The sequence below is a fragment of the Nyctibius grandis genome, chromosome 9 (genome assembly GCF_013368605.1).
Source record: "Nyctibius grandis isolate bNycGra1 chromosome 9, bNycGra1.pri, whole genome shotgun sequence".
NCBI lineage: Eukaryota > Metazoa > Chordata > Aves > Nyctibiiformes > Nyctibiidae > Nyctibius > Nyctibius grandis.
The window spans coordinates 16,497,889-16,522,121 of NC_090666.1; the positions used below are offsets into that span (position 1 = coordinate 16,497,889).

General features: G+C 36.6%; 1 protein-coding gene across 1 annotated transcript in view; it reads right to left on the minus strand.

The window, feature by feature from the left end:
- The window catches only part of UBR3 (ubiquitin protein ligase E3 component n-recognin 3), a 120,261-nt gene that overhangs the window by 50,890 nt on the left and 45,138 nt on the right, over positions 1–24,233 (minus strand). The window contains 8 exon segments of the mRNA XM_068407438.1: positions 675–808; positions 1,737–1,886; positions 9,652–9,740; positions 14,845–15,305; positions 17,023–17,196; positions 18,121–18,225; positions 20,724–20,865; positions 22,168–22,264. Coding sequence (XP_068263539.1) covers positions 675–808; positions 1,737–1,886; positions 9,652–9,740; positions 14,845–15,305; positions 17,023–17,196; positions 18,121–18,225; positions 20,724–20,865; positions 22,168–22,264 — 1,352 coding nt within the window.

Consider the following 24,233-nt stretch of genomic DNA (forward strand, 5'->3'; position numbering starts at 1 on the left):
AGAATTAAATCTGAAAAGCTGTAATGTGGCTTCGTGAAGCAATACAAAACCCTGCCTGGAACAGCTAACAATGCAAAACAGACAATAACATACCAATTAATGTAAAAATTGAACTTCAGTAATGTTGTGCAGAGTTGAGGATTCAGCAGAAGAGGGTGAAGTCTTCTGCTGGTTCCTCCTTCCCATCCACTCATCCTCCCTTTCTCCACAGTGTCACAGAAAACTGTTACAGGTTAAAACAACTGTTTCCACTTACTCTGTGCTGCCAAAAATACTTTTACCCAATTAAGAGTAATTCCTTGATCAGGTTCTCTGAATGGCCACAAGAAACCTGGTGGTTTGAAAGTAATACCTAAGACAGCAAAACCACATCTCAATCATGTGGTCACATTGAATTGTCAAATATCTTCTTCTAGAGGACATCTGCATGGATATTTAATGACTTTATAGCCTGTAGATACTAGATTCCTATGCCAAAAATATAACTAGGGGAAAGCCAGACGCTATTTAAAAATAAGGACCCTATCAAATGTAAACACTTCATAACTACTGCAACACTACAAAGTGTTCACAGAATGTATAAACGAAACTAAGAGGACTGTAAATTGTAATTTCATTTACCTTTCTACACAAATTTTTTGTAAGCAGTAGTACTGTTCGTATGAAATACTTACATCTTTAAAGTATTGCTGTAAAGTTGTAAGCCTGACATCATGCAGTGCTGCACAGGTATCCCAAGGGTATATTTGCTCCTCTTCAGTAGTTGGTAGTTTCTTTGGCTCAGTGCTATTGCGGCATTGTCCCAACACTGTATGAAGAAAATCAGCGATAAAGAATGCAATGGATAACAATATGCTGAACAATTAAGAAAACAATCAGGAAATGTCTGTGTTCGCGAGAGGGCACGGAGACACTGCACGCAGACCAATATGATCGTTAAGCAGATCTCGTTTATTTTCGTATCTGAGGGTACGTTTATACTATTCTATTAAGGGTACATTTATACTATTCTATTTTTGTACACGCTCTGTGTACATGTCATTTCTATTATGATTGGTTAGTATGCTTTGTTCACACGCCTCTATATTAGTTCTGATTGGCTTATGCTAAAAAGCTATATCTTGCAGGTGCAGCATTCTTTCTTATTTTTCAACTTCCCCATATCTTATTTTTCTCATAGCCAAAGTCCTTGTTCTTTATTATGATTGGCTAGTTCATTACCACCCCATTACCACCCCCTGGACATGCCTGGATATAGCTCGTTCAGTACCTCGTTCCCACCATTGTCCCGTGGGAACCCCACAAGGAAATTCCGATTTGTAACTACAACGAGCTTTGTTGATGTTGCACAGTAAAAAAATTATTAAAGAAACTAAATACTGAAAGTTGTGCTTTTGCACTTGTACATAAAGTATATATACATACACAAACACATATAGACACACCAATGGCTATTTTTTTTTCTTTTTTCTTTCAATACCTATTTTCCTGCGGGTCTATTATATATTTCTGGGTTTGCAAAAGCTAACATGAACTGTTCGCTCTTTTCCCAAACATTTAAAAATTTTCTCAGTAACCTTAGACCTACACATGTGCCTCATGGAGGATCATCCACATAAAAAAAAAAAAAAAAAAAAGGGACTGTCTTTTCCAGCTCCATGAGGCACAACAGTGTTTATGCACACATACTAAAAGCTGCAAAAACACTGCTTGTCCAACAAGTCACACATTCATACCTGAGGATGCTTGTAATAGTACAACTAGCCCTGTAGGTCTGTCTTCAGTAGAAGGACCGCTTTGCCCACAAATAACACAATCATATATTGCCTCAGAAACATGCTGTTCTGATGTAGCTACCTCCATGGCAATATCAGCATCTGGTGATTCTAAAAAGACAGTAAGAAAATTGATATTAAACAGAGGGAAAGAAATCCAATTGCATCTGCATTGAGGTAGTGACAAAAAACCTCCAAAATAATTTCTCTGGTGTATCTACAACTAAAACATTGACAGTTACTTGAAACTAACCTTGCTGCTTCAAAAAGAAAGACACCTACACAATGAAGTACAAGTCTTCCCATATTCAAAATTATTCCCAGTGGAATTAAATGTTCAGTTCAAGTTTTGTATTAAGCTTGATCTCTTTAAAACTTCTATAAAACAGAGATCTAACTTTTATTTCATTAGATACTATATTGAAAACTGAACATACAGAGACGAAGGGCAATGAATAGAAATCTCTACTAAAACCAGATTTGCTCACAACTGACTCTGACAACAATTAGAAGGAAAATGTTAATCCGGAGACCTCAGAAATAATTGTAAGATGCTTAGACAAGGCGAATGAAATACGCAACTAAAAACTGAAGATTCTTGTTAATGTGAAGCTTGGACACTTTAAAAATTTGGGATGCATTAAGAAAGTAATCTGCTGCTATAAACCAGATGTTTAGTTTAACATTTACTGTATACAAGATGTTATCAGAGATCTGGTTTTCTAATGGTCTACATTATTATTTCCTAGGTGCATGGACAGAAATGTTCAAGGTTAAAGACCAGCTTCAAAGTACTGGAGCAATTGCACTTGATGTAGCTTTGTTCACGTGGTGGTGGTTTTGGGGCAGGGGGCTAACCAAAATAGAATTTTATGTTATGTTACAATCAAAGGTAAGAATTCTTTATTAATTGGAAAGAAAAGCACCTTAAGACTAAATGATCCTCTCCTGACTGCTCAGGAACACATACAGTCAGCCTCTTGACCTAGAATATAAGGGTGCTTTGTTTCTTTCCTAGAAGCTAATTTTTCCAAAGGAAAACACTTCCTCCCTACCTTCAACCATGCCCCTTATCTCCTTGATTAAGTAGGCCAAGGTGCTGGATAGAGAACCCAAAAACCTTGAGTGCAGCAACAGTCCTCATGCAGAACTGCTTTTAGGAGAGCTGCTCTCTTCTGAAAGTCCACTACAAGTTCAGCACAGGAGGCCTGCTGCTATAAGGAGAGGCATGTTGGGTGCCAGGCAGCATCTTTCTTTGCTATGAAAAGCTCCATGCAATGCTCTTCACTCACAGGGCAGAATCAAAATTGCATTGTTTCAGTAACTATTGACTTCCCAGTCAGTTATTGAGGGTCATACAAAAATGAACGCCGATCTTCATTGACATCCAGTTGTTAATATTGTACACACGTCTATCACCATCTAGTGGCAGTCAGATATACAATGAAAGAAAAAGCAGAATGCATCAACTGCAAATGTTTTTTATTTTTTAAGTCAAACATCCAGAAAACCTAGGAGCAATTGTTGCACAGAAGGGAGGAATCATAGAATCGTAGAATGGTTTGGGTTGGAAGGGACCTTAAAGATCATCTAGTTCCAACCCCCCTGCCGTGGGCAGGGACACCTTCCACTAGACCAGGTTTCTCAAAGCCCCATCCAACCTGGCCCTGAACACTTCAGCTATTTTCTATATTTAACAGCACCCCATAATTGTGTAACGCACACTCACATATACCTATGTATCAGAAGCACATGACACGAGAATGACTAGAGAGTTCCAGCTTTATTTATCCTTTTCTAAAATATTGTCAATACAACATAAAATATGCATCTGTTCAATATTTTTAAGAAGTGTAGAAAGAGAATATAGCGTGTCAATCTGATTTTGAACACCTCAATGGAAGCCCTCAAAATCAGTCAACATTTAATTTACAAAATACCATTCATTCATCATAAATTGCATATTTTAAACCTGAAGGAAAAAAATAAAGATCTCTGTATTTAAAAGGTGTTTCAAACCAATTCAGTATACGCAATCTATACTTCTATTGACTATGTGCAATAGGCGCATAAAAATCAGGCTAATTTAATCTTATAACTCAATGATCAAATGCATGTTTCCTTCACAGCTACTTAGATCTAGTGCTAGGCTACTTTGGCAAACAATAAAATTTCAAGGGAACTAAACTTCTAGCATCAAGGAAGACTTCCCAATAAAATAATTTCCCCTAGAGCTAGTGAAAGAAAAAGTCAATTTACACAAAATCCGTGGGTAAGAGAAATTTGCAAGAATTTAAACTCTCAAATAATTAAGCAGACAAAAAACACAAAACCCCAATTCTTTTTGAATGGACTATGATAAACCTTCATTACTGGCTTAAACTAGTTGTTAGCTTCTTTGGAAGATAAGACCCAGGCTATGGTTTGTTTGAAAGAGTGCATTTGGCAGTGTAATTCCTGAAGTGAAAATATATCAGTGGTAGTCTGGAAAAAAAGAAAACAAGCTATGCATCTAGCAATGATCCCAATCTTGCCTTCCTGAGTTTTGTCACTGTGGAGCTCCTGTGGAAGCAACAGACCCTGCCTCACCAGCTACATGAGCTACCTGCACTGTCAAGGATCAGGACAAATGTGTTTCAACTCAAAATACTGTTGAGACAAACTCTGTCCTGCAAATTTCCTTTTAAAATATTTCATTAATGCACTGATACTTGTGAATATAAAGTAATTGGGATGTTTCCACTCTAGTTAACTTTCAGTTATATATTTCCTATTTCACATGAGGAAAAATAAAACTAAACACATTTTACTGCCATAGTACTCATATGGAAGCTTAAAATGCCCAGAAACTTCTAGCTCCACATAGTCTTTTTTTTTTCTTTTTTTTTCCATTTCATACAAACAAAAGTGCAGAATTGCTTTGTGTTTTCCATGGCAACTCGTCAAGCATTTATTTAAAATGACTGTAGTTGTAATGCTCTTTTATTCATTTGATTTAGAAAATACAAGTTCTTACCAATTTTTATGGTACGAGCTAACATTTCCTAGCTCCCAGGATGCAATTATAAATAGACAGCTTAATAAAAATTATTATGTTATTAAATGTCCTTTTATATTGAAGAAAAGTCTTTATAGTTAAACATTGATTGTAATATAACACAAAATTCCTTCTATTCTGGCTAGAAACCCCACCCAAAGCACCACCAAGAACTGTCACGTGAACAAAGCTACATCAGTTGCAACTAAAAGGTGAAGAACATGCTAAATCTCCTTATTTTGCTTCCACTGGTGCAAAAACCCCCAAGATTTTTTGCTGACACTTTTTCCCATGAAAATAGCGCGTGTTACATCCCAGAGCAACATTGCCTTATTGAGCACCAAAGGAATCCTTTGCCAGCCATTTGCTAAGATACTAATCTTGAGGCATATTACTCTTCCACCTTTCAAACAGGTTTTGTAGCAGCCTGCAGTTTTGTTTTACGTTAAAATCACTGGCATCCAAAACAAGACATCTCATCACTCCACTGGTGATTCAGGAAGTAGGTAGTGGCAGCAGGAGAACAAGGAAGACCAAGGTGGCTTCAGTTGCTAGGCTGAAGCACAGATTCACTAGCCAGGCAGCAGTCGTACAAGACAGCAAGTGTATTGTACGTCCAGCATTCTTTGGAATACAGTCAAGGATGCTTACAGTTTAGAACTCTGATTCTCCAAAGATTTAACCTAATTGATTTTACAGAGCCTTGTCCTGATAATGTCAATGTGTGTGAAGAAGGAGCAAATGGGAAATACAAGATAAGACACATTATATTGGTATCAATTCACCAAGTTTCTCTCATAAGGTTTGTCTAATGTTGTAACACAGGCCACCCCCTTACAGTGGGTTCTGGGACTTTTCTTTGTCCTTGTGAATTATTTCAGAAATCTGGATAAATGTGAACCTCATTAAAAACAAAGATAAAAACACTAAGGGAGGATGAAAACATTTAAACTGTGACAGAAATCCAGGGTAGTGCCAAACACTATCATTCCCATGGGCTTTTAAAAAAGTTAATTATTTAGATCTTTTGTTGGGTTTATACCAACAGGAGTGAGAGACCCAAAGTTACAAAATCCTAGCTTTTCCTACTTCCTAGCAAACACTGATCAGTCTGCTAAAATCCAGCACACTGTTTTATCACAGAATGCATTGGTGCCTGAATTTTATTTCACTTGCGCTCTCCAGAGTTAAAGATTCACTCTCCTCCATTCCCCTGCCCAGCAAAACCCCAGAACCAAAAGGGCTCTGTAAACACAGTAAATATAGTTTACGATCTCTGTTGACTGTAGTCAACGTTCTTCCTGCTGTATTCATTGTGTGTCAAAGTGGCCCCTTGGCATCAAAGCAACCATTAATATGCTAATATTCTTTGCCCTGACCCAGCATATATATTCTCAAGAGATCAGTACCCAATTTATTTTTCTATCTGGGTTGAGAAGATTGAGCGTTAGGAAATGTATGTCACCTTGCACTAAAACTCTGCACTGGTTTTTAACCCTAGCTAAGGAATGTTTGCTTGAAGGACAAAATGACATCCTGCTGAGACTCTCGCATCATAGGAAAGAAAGACAAAGATCACACCGCATACTTATCAAGAGGCATTTAAAAAAATCACATTAGGCACTTCAGAGACAGCGAAACTACTGAAGGAATGTGAGATACCTTAATATTTATAATTCACACATTAACCAATTTACAAATTTTCACTAAGATACACTTGATTAAGTAGTTCAGCAGCTCGTCTGGAATGGATTATAATATTTCATGTTTATAAAACTTAGATCATTAAAAATATCACTGTAATTTGTTAAAGGCTACTATTAACCCGGAGCAGAGGGATTTATTTTTCTTAAATATAAGAAAGATAAACTGCCTTCACTGAAAGGCAGTGAAGTTTCAAAAATCTCTTGCATGGAGTTCCACATCATGACAGATAAACCATAGCCTCACACTGCGGTAAGTGCTCTCAAAATGAAGATGTAAAAGTAGCTATTACTAGGCGACTACAAGGCCTGTGGAGTTGCCGCTGTATGTGACTATGTGACACCACATTTTTGACTCACTAGACGTTCTCCTCAGATATTTCAAGAGTTGTATCTGCTGCTCTTCGAACCACGTTTCTTGGTTTATTTTTCTACTTTTTACGTTTGTCCTGCAGTGAAACAGCTAAAGACAGCACAGTGGGTTCTGTTCCATCCTAGTTCATTAACATAACTGTTTCTAAATTTCACTTAATTACTTCCAGGCAAGCTTGACTGGCAATGCAGTTCTGCAGATGTCACAGAATATAAATAGAAAGTAACAGGGGGCATAAATGGAAAGGGCTAAATAATCGGAATTTTTTCTACAGTGATCATAAGCAAGAAAAATGCCAACCTTTACTTTCTCAGATGAGGAATTACCTTTACCAATCTCAGATGAATTTGTGAATTCCAGTTCAAATAAATACCTTTTGCTGCTACAATGAGATACACTTAATATTGAAAAATGAACGTGTAACTCGGTAACTTCCTTTTAAGCCATGTTTCATTGCAACATCCCAACAATCAAACAAGAGAAATACCTCAGGGGATTAACAGTGGCTCTGTGCACTAATAATAAACACTCTGGAAACTATTAAGTTTATCGGGTTCTAATAAAATAATCTTTACGCTTTGGCTATTCTCCATTATTCCTATCATCTTCTAGACACATTTATTTTCAGACTATTTTCAGTCTTCTACACTGTCAAAAGAAAGCTATTGTGACATTTTTGAAGTGCTATACCCAAAACCAATTACTCTGGTTCTCACACTTTACCACTGATTCACATCCACATTTCATAGACAGAGAAGTTTCAAAAGATTATGATGATGATGATGATGATGATAATAATTTGCCCAAATGACACCAACTAAATCAGTGACAAAGCCAGGAACCTGAGGCCTCACCATCCCTGCATTCTGACAGCGTTATTACTGTGACAACAAACAACCAAAATTAAGAAACAAACCTACTGCTGAATTTCAATCTATAATAAAAGTAACAGGTAACAGAGTTTGAATGTGCGAGAAGGGAACGCATTTTAACTGACTGACTTCAGCATGAAAGGATTTTTTTGTTTTTCAAACGTACTACTTCAGCACAGCTACGATACAATTCAGGGTAAGACTATTAAATACTTATATTAGTTTTAAATTGAAAAGACTAGTTTCAGAATTCTTACCATTTCTTGTGTTTTAAAATTAGAGTAACAATAATTTCTGCAACTTTTTCAATGATTTGCTGTAACATATAGAGACTGCATTCACAGCTGAACAAATTACTTCAGTTTAAAAACAGAGCAAATTGAAGAAAATATTCCTGGCAAACAATTAATCAGAAACTAAAGGTTCTTTTTAATATTTGACATACGTAGTTAAGTAATAGTGTTCCCAGTCCTCCACACAAATAAATGCTGTGTAATTTATTGATTTAACTAGTGTGCTTCATCCACAAATCAAAGCAGTTACCTTAAACATAGCTTATAAAAACTCAAGCACGGGAGTATTTATGCATAAATATGTATATATGCAAATACAGCTATGACAGGTAAATATATATAGAAACATGTGATTTCATATACAAAAACATCAACTTTAAAGTTGCAATATCAAGAATCCAAAATATAGGTGACTGCAGAATCAAAGTTTCCCAGTCGCTTTCAATTAGCCATGACTGTAAACTGCATGTTTCTTCTTCCCTTCCTCCTTACTTCAACAAATAGATTAAAAAGAAATAGCTACCCATTTAATCAGCATGACTTAAACTCATTTTTATCTGTGCACTTTGTGTTGTATTGCACACTCTCCAAACATAACACCACATGTAGTCATTAATTTGCTAAAGAAATTTCAAATGATTGCTGTATCCAAGACCTTCATAAGTATGAAGGAATAAATCTTCTCAGCAACCTATGAACTGAAGAGAATTTAACAATTTCAAAAACTAGACTTTTTCAGCAAAAACTGTTGTCAAATTATTTCTAACCAGTGCTTAAACTCAAATCAAAACTACATAGTACATGATATTTGATTGAAAGAAGGGAAAAAAAGAGATTCCTGCTTTTTCTTATCTTTCAAAAAGGCTCATTTTCAATGAAGTAATCCAGATGATGAAAGTATTTTCCATTCCTCAGTTAAACAAGTAAAACAATCAAAACCATGTGCTTCTACACAGCAGAACCTGAAAGAACGTATTCTCAAGAAAAACAAGGGTTGATTCTGCTGTAAAGCCTGTACTTGAAATAGAATACAGTGTTACCACTTATAGCAACTGAGATGATGTAAAAAATATACTTTCCTTAATTCTACACATAAATTTAAAATGCGAAACTTCTACCTTACCAAAAATTGAGACTCTATGAAGAAATAATCTTAAATGTTATTATTACAGGTTAAAGAAAATGCAACCTTTAAAAGACAAACTAACTTTGGGACGTTTTATATTAAAAGGTAAATACTTTAAAACACATCTCACACACTTAATAATTTCATCCACTGTATATTAAGAAAAAATAGGAATAAAATTATGTCCTACAGAGAATGTGTTCTCTTTTAAATATTTTCAAGATCATTTAATCTGTTCTTTGGCAATTATGTATTCAGTATTATCTGCCCTAGAAAACACAACTTTAAGCCTCTTAGGAAGCATTTAGTGAAGAAGTGGATACAGTAGTGAAATCTGAGGGGAGGGTTTTTTGCTTGGTTGGTTGAGGGTTTTTTTAAATTGTTTGAGTAAAAACTTTAATACTAACATGGACATTAAAAATAAATAAACAAATAAATAAAAAAGCAAGCAGTCAACCACACAAAAACTTACCAACATCCATGGCAGTTTCCATGAAGCTTTTCTGCCTTGAAGCAAATTCAGCCAACAATTTCTGTTGCCTTTCTCTGGCCTTCTGTCGTCTGAGTGAAAGAAGAGGGGGGAAGAAGGGGTGGGGGGGGAAAGAGTATATATAAAGGAGGGAAAAAAATAGTTTATAGTGTCAGGCTGATTACAGTTGCCACCTTCAACAATATAACTCAAAATTCAAGTTTTCTCTAAATAAAGGATTAATTTTCAAGCCTAAAAAAAGGGAATCTCTTGCTTTAAAAGCAGAGTTTTTTAAGAAATAAGAATTATTTTCTTTTGGGTCTGAAAGAAATGAATAAAATCCTGTCCTAAAAAACCCTTCAGAAAACCAAAGGATCTTTTAACAGATTAGGACATGGCATCATAAGAAAAAAGAACCCAAGACCTCATTCTTGAAAGTTATTTTTCTATTACATAAGGGAAGAATAACAGAGTGAAATGTCAACTATTGTACAAACACAAGTACTCTTGTGAGCAACCAATGTTTACATGTGGTTAATAATAATAATAAAGCCTACCTCATTCACTTTTGATAACAAGCTTGATAACAAGGCAAACAATTAGGAATAATTTATATTCCAGCTAAGGCTCCTCATACTGGCTCCTTCTCCCCCAGTCCACCTTAGATACTGGTCACCAACCGCTTTTATACCTGGACTTAAAGAAGCTTGAGATTGCTTCCAGATTGAAGGCCCTCATCTCCCTGGAGCCAAGCTGACTTCGCTAACTTTTTCCTCATGTTTAACACAGCTCTGGATTTACAAATGGAAGACATTAGAGACTCATTCTTGTCTGTCCTTCTGTTTAAACTGTACTGGTGATCTGTACAAGGCTATATGATCAGCTATTCTATAACTCCCTATATATACACACATTGCATAGGGTAGAGCAGTATTGATGGATGTAAAAAGATGAAGCAAATAGACACTGATTTTCTTCTTCCTGAGGTACCAAGAAAGGATCTTTACTTTGACAAGAGTTTACCAACAGAGGAAATGGGAGAGTTCAAGTGGGAAACCCAAACAAAACTCACACCACAGCTGCTCCTGACATGGCACATGGAAAGACGTACGAGTCCCATGGACGAGGGCTTTACGCAGCACCTCCCCAGGGCACCTAGGGAAGCTCTATTAGAGCTACAAACTCTGTGCATAAGCATTTACAATGAATTTTTTCCCCCTGCTCAGAGATGATTCACATAACTAACAAGGGATTTAAAAACATCACTTGGCATCTGATATGCTGATGGGCTGCTCTTTAGTCTCCAGCACTGTCTGATTATCACTGTCCTGGCACAGGAACAGGCATGCACAGGCCCAAAGCACCTAATATACTGTAACCTGCTATCCCATAGTGGCCTGTTTATAAGTCAAAGCTTCTAACTTGTTTTCTTAAAGGCACCTTAAAAACCCAAGTATCTCTGCCCATTTACCTGTCACATTGTACAGCCACCATTTCTCAAAATAACTGCTATTTGCAACAATCCTGAGATTCATTATTCTGAGGATCATCCCAGGGCATTCATTCAACCTGTTTTTATTTATTTCTCCCTGAGAACTTCTCAATATACACCTTGACTAAAAGCAGAGTGACTGTAAATAGAGGTCTTTAATAAGAAGACATAAACAAACTCTGACAGATTCAGTACAGCTCTGTAATTTTCCATGATGGCCCCTGAGAGTATGACACTGCAATTGAAAAAATACTGCAAGCAGCTCAGGCTCTCTTCTAGCTCTGTATTTCGGTTTCTATGGCGACAACCCATTGCCTGAGTGATGCCAAGTTTGTCGTTATATATTGAAGTAACCTGAAAGGGTGATCACTAAATGCTCACAGTCTGCTTGATCTTCACTAATACAAAACTGGACTTGGGGGAAAAAGAAAAACAAAACAAAACAATCAAAAAAGAAAGCAAAAATTGCCGCCTGACTATATGAGGACTGTCAGTCTAATAGATTAGTCATTTCAGTTATCACACTGTCCATTAATAAACTTCATGGGTCACCAATGCCATTATGGATTTGAGGAGAAGCAAATAGTCACTCAGAACAACAAAGAACTGGAAACATTTATTTTCACCATTACATTAGCCCCAGAATTTAACTGAAAACTTAAAGTGCCCACAATAGATCCTTGACAATATCACATCCTTTATAGGGGGAAAGAAATGACCTTACCCTTTTCTATATGAAAACTTACTTGATTTATTGATTCCCATGCTTCTCCTGTACATAAATCTAGCACTACTGAGTACCACAATAACGAGTAGGTGTCCAAGATGTAGCTGTGTTTTATCTAAAGCAGCCATTCAGTCTGGCATTTTCTGAAAGACTATTTTATGTGCTAACCCTTGACTGTTTCTCTCATTTACTGAACTATTACAAAGGATGTTGAAAATTAAACCATTAACTGACCACTTGTAAGAAAAAATTAATTTTACTTTGTAAAGTATGTACCTTATAAAAAATATTCAATTATTTTTTTATGTTTAATTCTTGAGTACAGTGTAGGTCTTGCATGTACCAGAGAGAATTTAGTGAAAAATTTATTTTCAATCAAATAAAAATAGCAGGATAAATAAAGGTAATCCAGAAACCAACTGAGTCAGACAGCTGCATGTTTCTACCCAAATTTCTGGAACCATAATCATACAGTCTGCCACACAAACCATTCATATAACAAAATACTGCATGGACAAGCACTCAAGAGTATTCTTGTCCATTCCAGCCTGTGCCTTGTCTCTACTTCAGTGAACGTGGTAAGTTCTCTGACCTGACCACCCCATTCTGGTTAACTGGAGAAGTTCCAGCTGACTGGAAATTAGCAAATGTAACGCCCATCTACAAGAAGGGTCGGAAGGATGATCCAGGGAATTATAGGCCTGTCAGCCTGACCTCAGTGCCAGGCAAGGTAATGGAACAGATCATCCTGAGTGCCATTACACGGCACATGCAGGACAATCGGGGCATCGGGGCCAGCCAACATGGATTCATGAAAGGCAGGTCCTGCTTGACCAACCTGGTCTCCTTCTATGACAAAGTGACTCGCTTAGTAGATGAGGGCAGGGCTGTGGATGTAGTCTATCTAGACTTCAGTAAGGCATTTGACACTGTCTCCCACAGCATCCTCCTAGACAAACTGGCTGCCCAGGGCTTGGATGGGTGGACGCTTCAGTGGGTTAAAAACTGGCTGGATGGCCGAGCCCAGAGAGTGGTGGTGAACGGGGCTAAGTCCAACTGGCGGCCGGCCGGTCACTAGCGGTGTTCCCCAGGGCTCAGTTCTGGGCCGGTGCTGTTCAATATCTTTATAAATGATCTAGACGTAGGGATTGAGTGCACCCTCAGCAAATTTGCAGACGACACCAAGCTGGGTGGGAGTGTCGATCTGCTGGAGGGTAGGAAGGCCCTACAGAGGGATCTGGACAGGTCAGATAGATGGGCCGAGACCAACGGCATGAGGTTCAACAAGAACAAGTGCCGGGTCTTACACTTCGGCCACAACAACCCCACGCAGCTCTACAGGCTGGGGGAAGAGTGGTTAGAAAGCGGCCCGGCGGAAAGAGACCTGGGGGTGCTGATCGACAGCCGGCTAAACATGAGCCAGCAGTGTGCCCAGGTGGCCAAGAAGGCCAATGGCATCCTGGCCTCTATTAGGAATAGTGTAGCCAGCCGGTCTAGGGAAGTGATCGTGCCCCTCTACTCGGCACTGGTGAGGCCGCACCTTGAATACTGTGTCCAGTTCTGGGCCCCGCACTTCAAGAAAGATGTTGAGGAGTTGGAAGCAAGTCCAGAGGAGGGCGACCAAGCTGGTGAAGGGTCTGGAGGGTATGACCTATGAGGAACGGCTGAGGGAGCTGGGGTTGTTTAGCCTGGAGAAGAGGAGGCTCAGAGGTGACCTTATTGCAGTCTACAACTACCTGAAGGGAGGTTGTAGTGGAGTGGGAGTCGGCCTCTTCTCCTAGGCAACTAGTGATAGGACAAGAGGACACAGCCTCAAGCTTTGCCAGGGGAGGTTCAGGTTGGACATCAGGAAGAATTTCTTTTCAGAAAGGGTTGTTAGACATTGGAACGGGCTGCCCAGGGAGGTGGTGGAGTCACCATCTCTGGATGTGTTTAAGAAAAGACTAGACATGGCACTTAGTGCCATGGTCTAGTTGACATGGTGGTGCCAGGGTAATGGACTCGATGATCGCAGAGGTCTCTTCCAACCTGATTGATTCTGTGATTCTGTGATTCTCTGTGCCCCAACCTTCTAACCCTATTCACCGTCCCCTCCCTTCAAATGCCATGTTTCAGTCTTTTGCACTAACCAGTTATCAATCTCTTCCCACTGCCCTAACTCCAGCCAACTCATCTTTCTGGCTGGCTCTATCAATCTCTGTCTTACTCATGCTCTCCAGGCATTTGCATTCCTATTTCACATTCTCGTTCTCCTATCAGATCTCTAGACCCCATTCTCCCCCATTAAGATTTTCACTAAAAATTGGTTCTTTCATTTGCTACTCTGCCCTGAGTATTTCTGTCCTGACAACCCAGTTCTTCCCTAACATCCCCAACTTGCCAGCCTGAGTCTTCCCACATCAACTATTCACTTGACCTGCCATCTTCCCTTTACTCACTATTACATTGACCAGAAAGTTTCTCCTTCCAGTCCCAGTCTTCAACTCTTTGTCCCTGCCAGTCCTAGTTTTCAGCTCTATTTCTCAGCTCTAGCCCCTCACCAAACCCACATATAGTAAACAAACAAAAATAATCGTGGTGTAATATGTACATGTGAATGAACAGCCAATAGAAATAAAAAAAATTTTTTACCTCATCTTGAGGTTGCACAGTTAAGCCTCAAAACTTAACACAATCTTAATTCTGTGCCTTTGTATAGACGAGTGGCACATACATGGCAACACGAAGGGTGAGCACCTGTATCACACAAAATCATTATGAAACTTTTCTAATTTAAAGATCTAAATTAGAAAGGTGCAGGTTCTTCCTCAGTACCCATGTAAAATTATGTATATACAATATGGATAAAGAAAAGAACTGTAGAATTAAGACTTGTTCTTTAAATAACTAATTCATGCAAAGACCTGGAGAGAGATCAATCAATAGATGCACAACACACTGCCCTTCCACTGCCCCTTTACTTTGCTCTTAATGTTACCTTTCTTCTTTATCCAAAGTTTTCTTCTCTGCAGAACTGATCTTTTTTGGTGGTACAGGTGGCGTCACCTTTCTGCATATCTCTTCAATTATACGTTTATTCAATCTGCTCTGTACAGCAGCTTTCAATAAAATTCTTTCTACTGCCGTCATTCCATCACCGTGAGAGTATCTTGGAATTTCTGGGTGGATTAAAATATCCACATCATCCAGCCATGGAGGATAGTAAGAGTTTTGTTTTCCTGAGAGTTTGTGATGCAATTTAATCAGCAAGGACAGTATGCTTTCCTTGACTTCTAGAATGGCTGTGGTTAGCTGTGGAGTTGCACCAGGTGCTGACCATTTCATTGATGTTTTGGGCCGAACCACCTGATTTGCCTCACTGGTGTTCCGATTGATGATCTCCTGAAATTTCTTTCTACGTTCTGCGACCAAACTGAACACTTGAGCTGTCCCTGAGTTCTTGGGAAAAAAAAATATAACACTTAATTTTCAAAAATACAAGTATAAAAACATACATTTATAAATTATAGAAAATATTTTAAACTAGGAAGAAAGGCATGGAACATTTTAAGTTGCCTCTCCCCTTCCAAAACATATGGAAATTTCATATAGCAAAATATTAACCCTGCACGTCATATTTTTATACAAATCTGTTATACACAGCTGCATAAAAAGCCAAGTACAAAATGAAATATCATCCATACCGAAGCAACTAACAACTGGCTTTGCTCTAGTCCAACTTAGAATTCTGTTCTGCAAGTAATATTTCCTTACTTTTTCCAGAATATTGATAATTTTGCTATCTTTATGTCATTTAAATGTCTTTATAATAAAGTCTACTGAGCACTGCTGCACAATGTAACACATAATCCCACACAGGTGAACTCAGGTAAGCCCACACATCCCCATGGGCATTGTCCATTTTGTGTGGATTTATCAGCTGAGATCCAGAAGCCACATACCCATATTTGCAAACAGAGCTTGCTATTCACAGCACTTGAGCGTATGAGTGCAGTCACACTAATGACAGAGCCCATTCAGATGTTTCTATTTGGTGCTACCCTTGCTTACAGTCCCAAATTAAGGATACATGGAAGCAACTCACATATACTGAATCCATAGCAGAGAGATGTTTCCTGAATATTCTGAACATGAAATTCAGAACACTTTAACATCTTACCCGCTCCTTCTCAGAAGGCTGGGCAGCCAAGAGGTACAAATACTTCAGAGATCAAATATAAAAATGGGATTCTAAAAGCATCTCACCTACCTTCTTTATGTTTTAATCTATTTCATCTCACCCACCTACTTTAAATTTTGATCTATTTTTCTAACATTAACATGCAAAAGAAATATCCACTGTATTTCACTACATCTGGCATACAGTAATCTGAAGTGCTGGATACAAAAGATACAAAAGCAATCCTGACATAGAGTTATATTATCTACTGGCTATAAATCTTTCAGGATTTCACCATTTGCATATTCATTTTGTTTTCACTAAAAATCCAAATAAACTTGCCATTAATAATTTCAAATGCACTTTTACCATAAGGTTAAACTTACCTAGATTCAAGAAAGCTAAGACTACTCTATGTTATTAAATGTTAGTAGTATCTTGGCAAGACAAAACAGGCCTTAACACAAAGCTCAAGCAGTAAGCTGTCAATGACGTTTTATATTTGATAGAAGGCTTTTATTTCAAAATATGCATTAAAAACATCAGGGCATTTCTTTGCTTAAGAGTCTACTACCTAAGATTACAATAAAGAATATGAAAAAAGCATGAGTCCTAGCAATATGAATTAAAAAGAAACTCGGGAAAATTAGAAGATTCCACTGAATGTTAAGGTGAGCACAACTAAAGCCATGTTGCTAGTTAATCGCTTAGGAGAACAAACTGCACACAGATCTACCTCTCTCTGGAGGCTCTTCCGCCTTGAACTCTGGTAGATTGAGGACAAAAAAAAGTCATTAAATACATCATTTGGAAGGAGGTATCGTTCGAAATAAATTCTATTTCTGTTATCAGTACTCTTAGGAAAGATTACCGGAGGAAAAAAAAAAATCCTAAGAAATTCATAAAAACAGTAAAAAAAAAACAAACAAAAAAAAACCAAAACAGGCAATAACTTAAACTAATCTAGGAAAAGGACCAGTATTTGTGTATACTTACTTGTGATGAAGCTAAACCATCAGAACTCGTACTTGCAGGTGGTTCCCTCTTCACCTCTGGAGCAGTTTCTGGTACTCTTACTCGGACATAGTTAATGAAGTGACGCATGTTAGAAACTAAATTACTACCTGGAAACCAACTATCATGGCAACGCTCTTGTCCGCCTGCAGATTCCTAAAATAATTTTAAAAAATTAGTATACTTTCTCTTACGTGTTACAATAATTCATGTTGCTTTTATAACTGTATTACAGAGGCCATCATCTCTCCTTGAGATAGGAACAATATGCTGAACCTCACTATGTACGTACCTCACTAAAGCTGATACACCTTTTAAAAATTTTGACGTGACTGATGCCTACCGTGAGGATTACAGGTCTGATAAATACATAAATCTACCCATTCTACTTGAATATAACCAAATACATGCCATCAGTGCTATCTAGCAGAAGTAAAAGGAACTACTCAGAGTAATCTGAAGCTGTACAATCTAAGACTAATACTAAAAATCTGAACTATACAGAAGTCAATCTCTGAAAAAAAAGTGGCAGATTCTTAGTCATACAAGCAATGTTAAACAGTAGGAAAAATCATGAAAGTCATATACCATAAGGGAATCTGGAATCACGAAAATAATGGCTCTTTATATTCAAACTCTCATCAAAAGCACAGTTAGCATTTTGGCTAATTCACATATTCTAGAAGATATAGAGCTTTAGTAATAAAATGCTCAGTGATAAAGTTTTCAGTTGAAAATCTAGAAATTTAGTCAAGTTTTAGATTCAACCATCTTAAATTTTTTTGCACCCGATTGCAAGTACTAATCTACAGAGTAGTAAAGCTCTAACCAATCTGTGTTGTCAGGACATATATTCAGAAACTGCTGAAAAACATAACAAGATACTTTACCACTCTTCACAACACTATGCAATTTTCTTATTTTTATTTGCTTAGTTGATCCTTGCTTAAGTAAATAAAGATGTTTTATTCTGATTCCTATGGTAAAGTCATAATTTTAATAAACATCTATTTTTAAAGACTATTGACTCATTAGACAATACTTTTATATTTTAATGAAAAAGATGGTATTTATTCTTACCTCTTCATCTGACTCTTGTTCTGGAGAATTTTCCAACCCTAGCTCAATCAAATACAAAACCATGCAAAGCACATGTTCTGATAAATTCTGATGATCCATTAATATCTAGGCAGAAGAACAGACATTCACATCTTAGAAGGTTTTATCTTTGATACTCTCACAACCCCTATTAAAAAAAAAACAAAACAAAAAGAAGAAAAAAAAAATGCCAAAAACCTGACAGACATCTCTAACCTAAACTGGAAGGTAAAGAAAGTAGCCAGGAGTCTTGTATGAAGAAGCTCAAGATACGACCTGCAAATTTTATCTCCGAGCATGAGCTTCCAGGTTAGCCACACTAGGAAAGGTAGAAGGTCTTGAGCCACATATGTGATTTTTGCCTGGTCTTCTGTGTTTGTTTTTTTTCTTAATTAATCACTGTGCTCGCAAGAGCTGTATCATATGATACGAGTATCAGTTAAAAAGAAAAGACTAGACAGGCAGAACACCATAACAACGCCTGCTACCCTAGTATATTTTTAGTAGACACTGAGCACCAATTTTAGCATTTAAAATCGTTTTCTTTTTGTTGCACAGTAACACTTTCAAAGTCCTATCATATGCATAAAAATACAGCTAGGAAAAAATTATTTTCAAGAGCAGTGAATTGCTTATTCAAGTTCCTGGAATATCTACTCTGAAATATCAGCAAGATATTTTAAACTTCAGTCTTGTTATGACTGAATGCTCCAACAAAATACTCAATTAGCAATTACGCTGTAGGATAAAAAAAAGTTCCAAGTAGGCCAAGAACAGTAAGAGTAATAACATTAATATAGTTTTCCGATAACAGTAGTGGAACACTACTACAGAATAAGACATGTAATTTTGGATGTGATGGATCATCAGGAGTGTTGTATTTAAAAGACAGGAAATCATTATTCCACTCAGCCTATTACAACTTCAATATATCTGAATGTACAAAAAGAGTGTTCCGGATAATATACTTTGGACTCTTCAGTTCTTATTTAATTTTTTAAGATGATTAAAAATTATTTTGAGGTTTAGAAAAAACTAACCTCTGAGCATCACCACAAAAGCAAAATTTAATTTTACATCTCTTTCCAGTCAAACAAACTCATACCTTAAAATTGTTAGTAGTTCAAGCTGTGATTTATTTTAACACCAAAGCGCCAGGTAAAGCTGCACAGATACCGCTACTGTCAGCTACAAGCAAAGAGCTGCACCTAGCCTTCCCTCCCTTTTTCATGTGATCAGACACCATTAGGCCTCATGAGGTCCTAGTCCAACAAGCAATGCCTGGATAACTAAGAATGCCACAAGGGTTAACATGAATTTCACAACCATCTTCACATAATATTTTTTAATTACAAATAATAAATAACCTTATCTTCAAATTAATAAATGCCCATATCTTCCTTCTAACACAGCTTTCAATGCATTGAGAGGAAGAACCAGTGCTTCTGAAATTAAAAACCAGGACAACTTTCCTCTTGAGAATACTCTGATTAAAGGGAAGAAAATGGCAACAACCTGCAAGTTACTAAAAAAGTGGATGAGAAAAGATGTTTAAAATTTCATTGTAGACACATAATAGAAATTGATATTTTCAGAGTGTAGCCTAGTAAAGTTTTAAACACAACTTGGTTATGAAGGGACTAAATTTCATAAGTAGATACACCCATGAGAAGCATTAGAGATATAAAGTTCTTAGAACAAATATTGTTTTACAATAGCTTCTCTAAATTATGTTTGAGCAGCTGATTTAATCAAACCCAATCAAATCTGAAATTACAGAGATTATTTAATTAAAAAGGGCACTCAGTATTACGTTAATATGAAAACCATGTGCAGTTGTACCAGTCAGAATCAAAAGTCACAATCAGATCACAAAAGGAAAGTCTGTCCAGGAAAAGCACTTCTGTGCCTCATCTGCCTCTGCAGCACACTGCTTTGAAAGCACTTTCCAAGTACAAAGACAGATTCAAAGTCCCATTTTCTGATTAACGTACTCTTCAAAAAAGATGCACTTCTCTCAAAGAGGGCAGGCAACTATCAAAGACAAAACTAAACACAATTTAAAGGTGTCAATGAGTCCTGAAAAACAACTGCTATAACATTATCAAAAGCCAGAACGTATCTAGAAGTGATGTGAGAACCAACTGTAGCTATGAGATGTATTTGCCATTTAGGATCTAAAGCCATCAAGGTTACATATGTTTGAAAAGGCTGCTGACGCCTTAAAACTCTGCAGTGGGGGCCAAAGGAACATCACTAACACCACCATGCTCCCCGAGAACGCCACAGAACAATGATTCAAATGGCAACTCTGACAGTTAAGATAGTGTTCCTCAAAGCAGAGTAGGATGGCTCACCCACTTGGGCACCTTAGTGTCTGTATATATGAAATAATCATTCATGAAACAATGAAAATGGTAGAAAAACATCACCATGCTAGACTTACAAAATAAAACAAAAATAAAAACTTTATATAAATTTGAACCTGGCTACTGTACATAATCTATTAAAAAAATAATTCTAAAAACTCCTGTTCTGAAAAAGTGAAAATAAAATACTAGACTTAATAAGAATTATGACTGTACCTTGTAAAGAAGCGTGAACAACACAATGTGCAGGGTTTTACAGTGTAAAAGCTTTATGAGACCTTTGTAACTTGGATGTAGTGGTGTTCTTTTCTTGTAAGGAGGCCATGGGTTCCCAGGGAATTTACCACTTTGCTTTAAACTGTTGAAACAAATGAAACTTATGTTAAACACTGCAATAATGTAGACAACTACCACTGTTGTAAGATAACTATCCTGCATTCTTTTTGTTTAGACCAACTTTAGGATCAATGAGCATTTCTAAGCCACTTAATTTATTTAAGCAGCATTCCAAAAATTGGAACGTATACATAAACTGAATCCAGTCTTATTTTTCTGTGGATTGCCACTGATTTAAATGACCTTTATTTATAAAGTTAAATGAATTTTTAATTACTGCTATGAATTTAAGCTATGAATTTAAGAATACCATTTTCATTCTGAGAGGCACATAGAAGAGAGAGAAAACTTTTCACTTCACCCAAATCCATGTTAGTCAAATATCCAACATAGAAATCTCACATCTGTAGGAACAGATTACAGACAACACTAGGAAACACTAGACGAAATTAGCTATAGTTGACAGTACCAGTGCTATCATATCTATGAACTTAACACTTAATTTTTAAGTTTGATGTGGACCCACATTTCTAATAACAAGCTGGAATCCAGTGCAGTAGACAATACAATTATTTAACAGAATACTACCTAGCTCAACATAACTTACAGTATACGTTTATGATGACCCTTTGACTCAATGGAATGAGCACAGGGGCAGAGGATTATTTCACTAAGTTTATTATAAGGGTTTTTTAAACTTGGATTTTTACTCCCAAGGTGTGAAATAAAAGAGAACCAAATTACATTAGCTGAAATAAGAAGCTGTAAGGGTAAGAAGCTGTAAGGAATGGAATGTTAAGGGACAGAATTAAGACCAAATCATCTTGCTTAGAACTTAAAAGGGTGCCACAAGTTTTTTTTTCCTGTATTTAAATCAGAATTTAATTCACCCATGGTTTCTGTCATGGGTGAATACATAGAAAAAACCCACATTGTCTTCAATATATTTTCAAAACACAGAACACACTAATACTGTGCTTCATGTACCTAAACGTAAAATAAATAAAACCAGATAAGGCTGCTTTCTTAAGTAATTTGTTACTGATTTTTAAACATTAACTTTTGGTTAAGTATTTTATCTGTGATGACATTCACTACTTTGTGGCACTTCAGATGTATTTTTAAACATTTATGGAAGAGTAACAGACTAAGCTAACCAAAACCCTGATACTGCCTGTAAATTTATAAACTATTTACTCAAGGACAAAACGGGGGCCTGAAAACATTGTTAACATGATTAGCAGTACCAGAGAGTGAAAACAAAAAAATTTTTGTGCAACGAGCAAAAATACGATGTTACATTTCTAAAAATGATCCAACTTACAATGCTGTATATCTGTCCATTGCAGACTGCACATCTCTACGGTAAACAGTTCGAAGTATTACCATGACAGGGTCAAATTCCTTATCCCAAACTTCAGCTGTTGTTTAAAAGAAGTCACATGTTAAAATTCTCTTTACAGACCTTACCACTTATTCTAGATTCTCTTCTTAACTGGCTTTAATTATGTAATTTTCTATCATATAATAACTTTTTGCAGCTAAGTACAGTAATTTTTACTATTTCTTACTAATAACACTTACTATACTAATAATTACTACTACTTATCAAGATATCAAAATTTCATCAAAAATATCTTAGTTCCAAACCAAAAAATTAGCAATCTATTAAGGAAGCTTTATTTTAGTGTCTTCTAGCTTTCCTTTCTGTTACATAATAATTCACAGTGTGAGATAAAAGATGAAAAGAAAAATCACATATTTCTGTGAAAATAACAGCTGAAACACTTGCTGAGTTAAGTTTTTGAAAAGAAAAATTCCAACTTAATTTTAAAATCTAAGTAAATGTATTTATCCCATTTTAAGTACACGAAGGCAGTTCAAAAACCTTTTCTGTACACATCTTGTTTTGATCTTTTTAATTTCCATGTACTTGTAAGAAAAGGTTTTAGTTATTTTTTTACTTGACACTTGATAAGCACAAGCCCTCTTGAAAATAGAAAGTAAAGACTGCAGAGCAATTAGCAGGTAGGTGGTATTTAACTATTAAGTGCAGTGAGCCAAATTACTACAATACAGTTTTTTGTTCAGTCTCGAAAACAGCAAAGTTTCTTAAGAAATATGAATTCTTACGAAATAACATTTCATCAGTCCTTTACAGACATGCCTTTGTTTTATAATATCTATGCACTATTTTGGCATAAAAATCTTATTTATCTCTGTTTAATTTAGTAGCTCTAAAGTAACATCCAGAGGGGCTTTTCAGAGCAAGCACAAACAGAAAAGTCTAAACAGACTATAAATAAAGATATCCCATTTAACTGCTACTTTTTTTTTCTGTTTACAAGGTATTAAAAAAGAAAACTAAGTTTCCAACCTAAAGCCAAATGAAGCTGTTCATTCTATTAATCGGTTGGAAGTGTTTAGCTCCCATAACACTGCAATATGAAGGCAAGATTCAATGATCCCATCAAAGGAAGAAGAAAACCAACGGATGCAGAATTTTAGCTCCACCAGCAGGCATAACACAACACAAGTGCTTGCAACATTCTTTAAAGTTTTCACAGGCAAAAGTAGGCAGCTTTATCACACTTTTGAGATTAATTTCCCCCAGGTGGGAAGACAGGTAGTCTATACTCTTATTAACCCCCGCTAATGTTAACAGTCCTACAGATACCTTCCCACACTGCTGAGAGAGAAAGCTTAGCATAGTTTCTACTATGGATGAAAAATTATCAAACTTAGCTTGCAGAAAATCCATTTTTTTCTGAACAGAGTTTACTATTGCAGTCTGAAACACAGACCAAGCTTGTCTGGGATGGTAATGCACAATGAGGGAGTCATACAGGGAATACTACAAATACACATACAGCTCATCGTCAGCACGCAAATTCAGAGAGAACAGGAAGAACTATGTCCTTATTTTGGAAGTTGGTTTGTGTTTTTTTTAACTTATGGTTAATGGAAACAAAATCTGGGGTTTCTGAAATCATAAAGTAGATTTTTTTTTTTCCCCCTAAATTTAGGATCTCAACATGACTTGCCTAAACTGTGACAGGCCACAGACTACAATTCTTAAGAGCAACTGGAATACCACCATTCTTTTTGAGAACCTATATAGTCTTATAAAGGTTATAAACACTTAAAAGGCTATAGTACACAACAAAACCATACTGGCTTTGATTCCTGCACAAGCTCTTTCAGTTTTTTATTACTTTAAGAAAAAGGGATTCTGCATAGTGTTACAAATTACTTCAGTATTCACTGCTATAGATGAGATATTTAAAGGGTTTTTTTAAAGATACACTATCTATTCCAGAGGTAAACTACATTAAAAACCAAACACCAAAAAACCCCAAAACACTATAATCTAGCATAAGATTCCCTAAA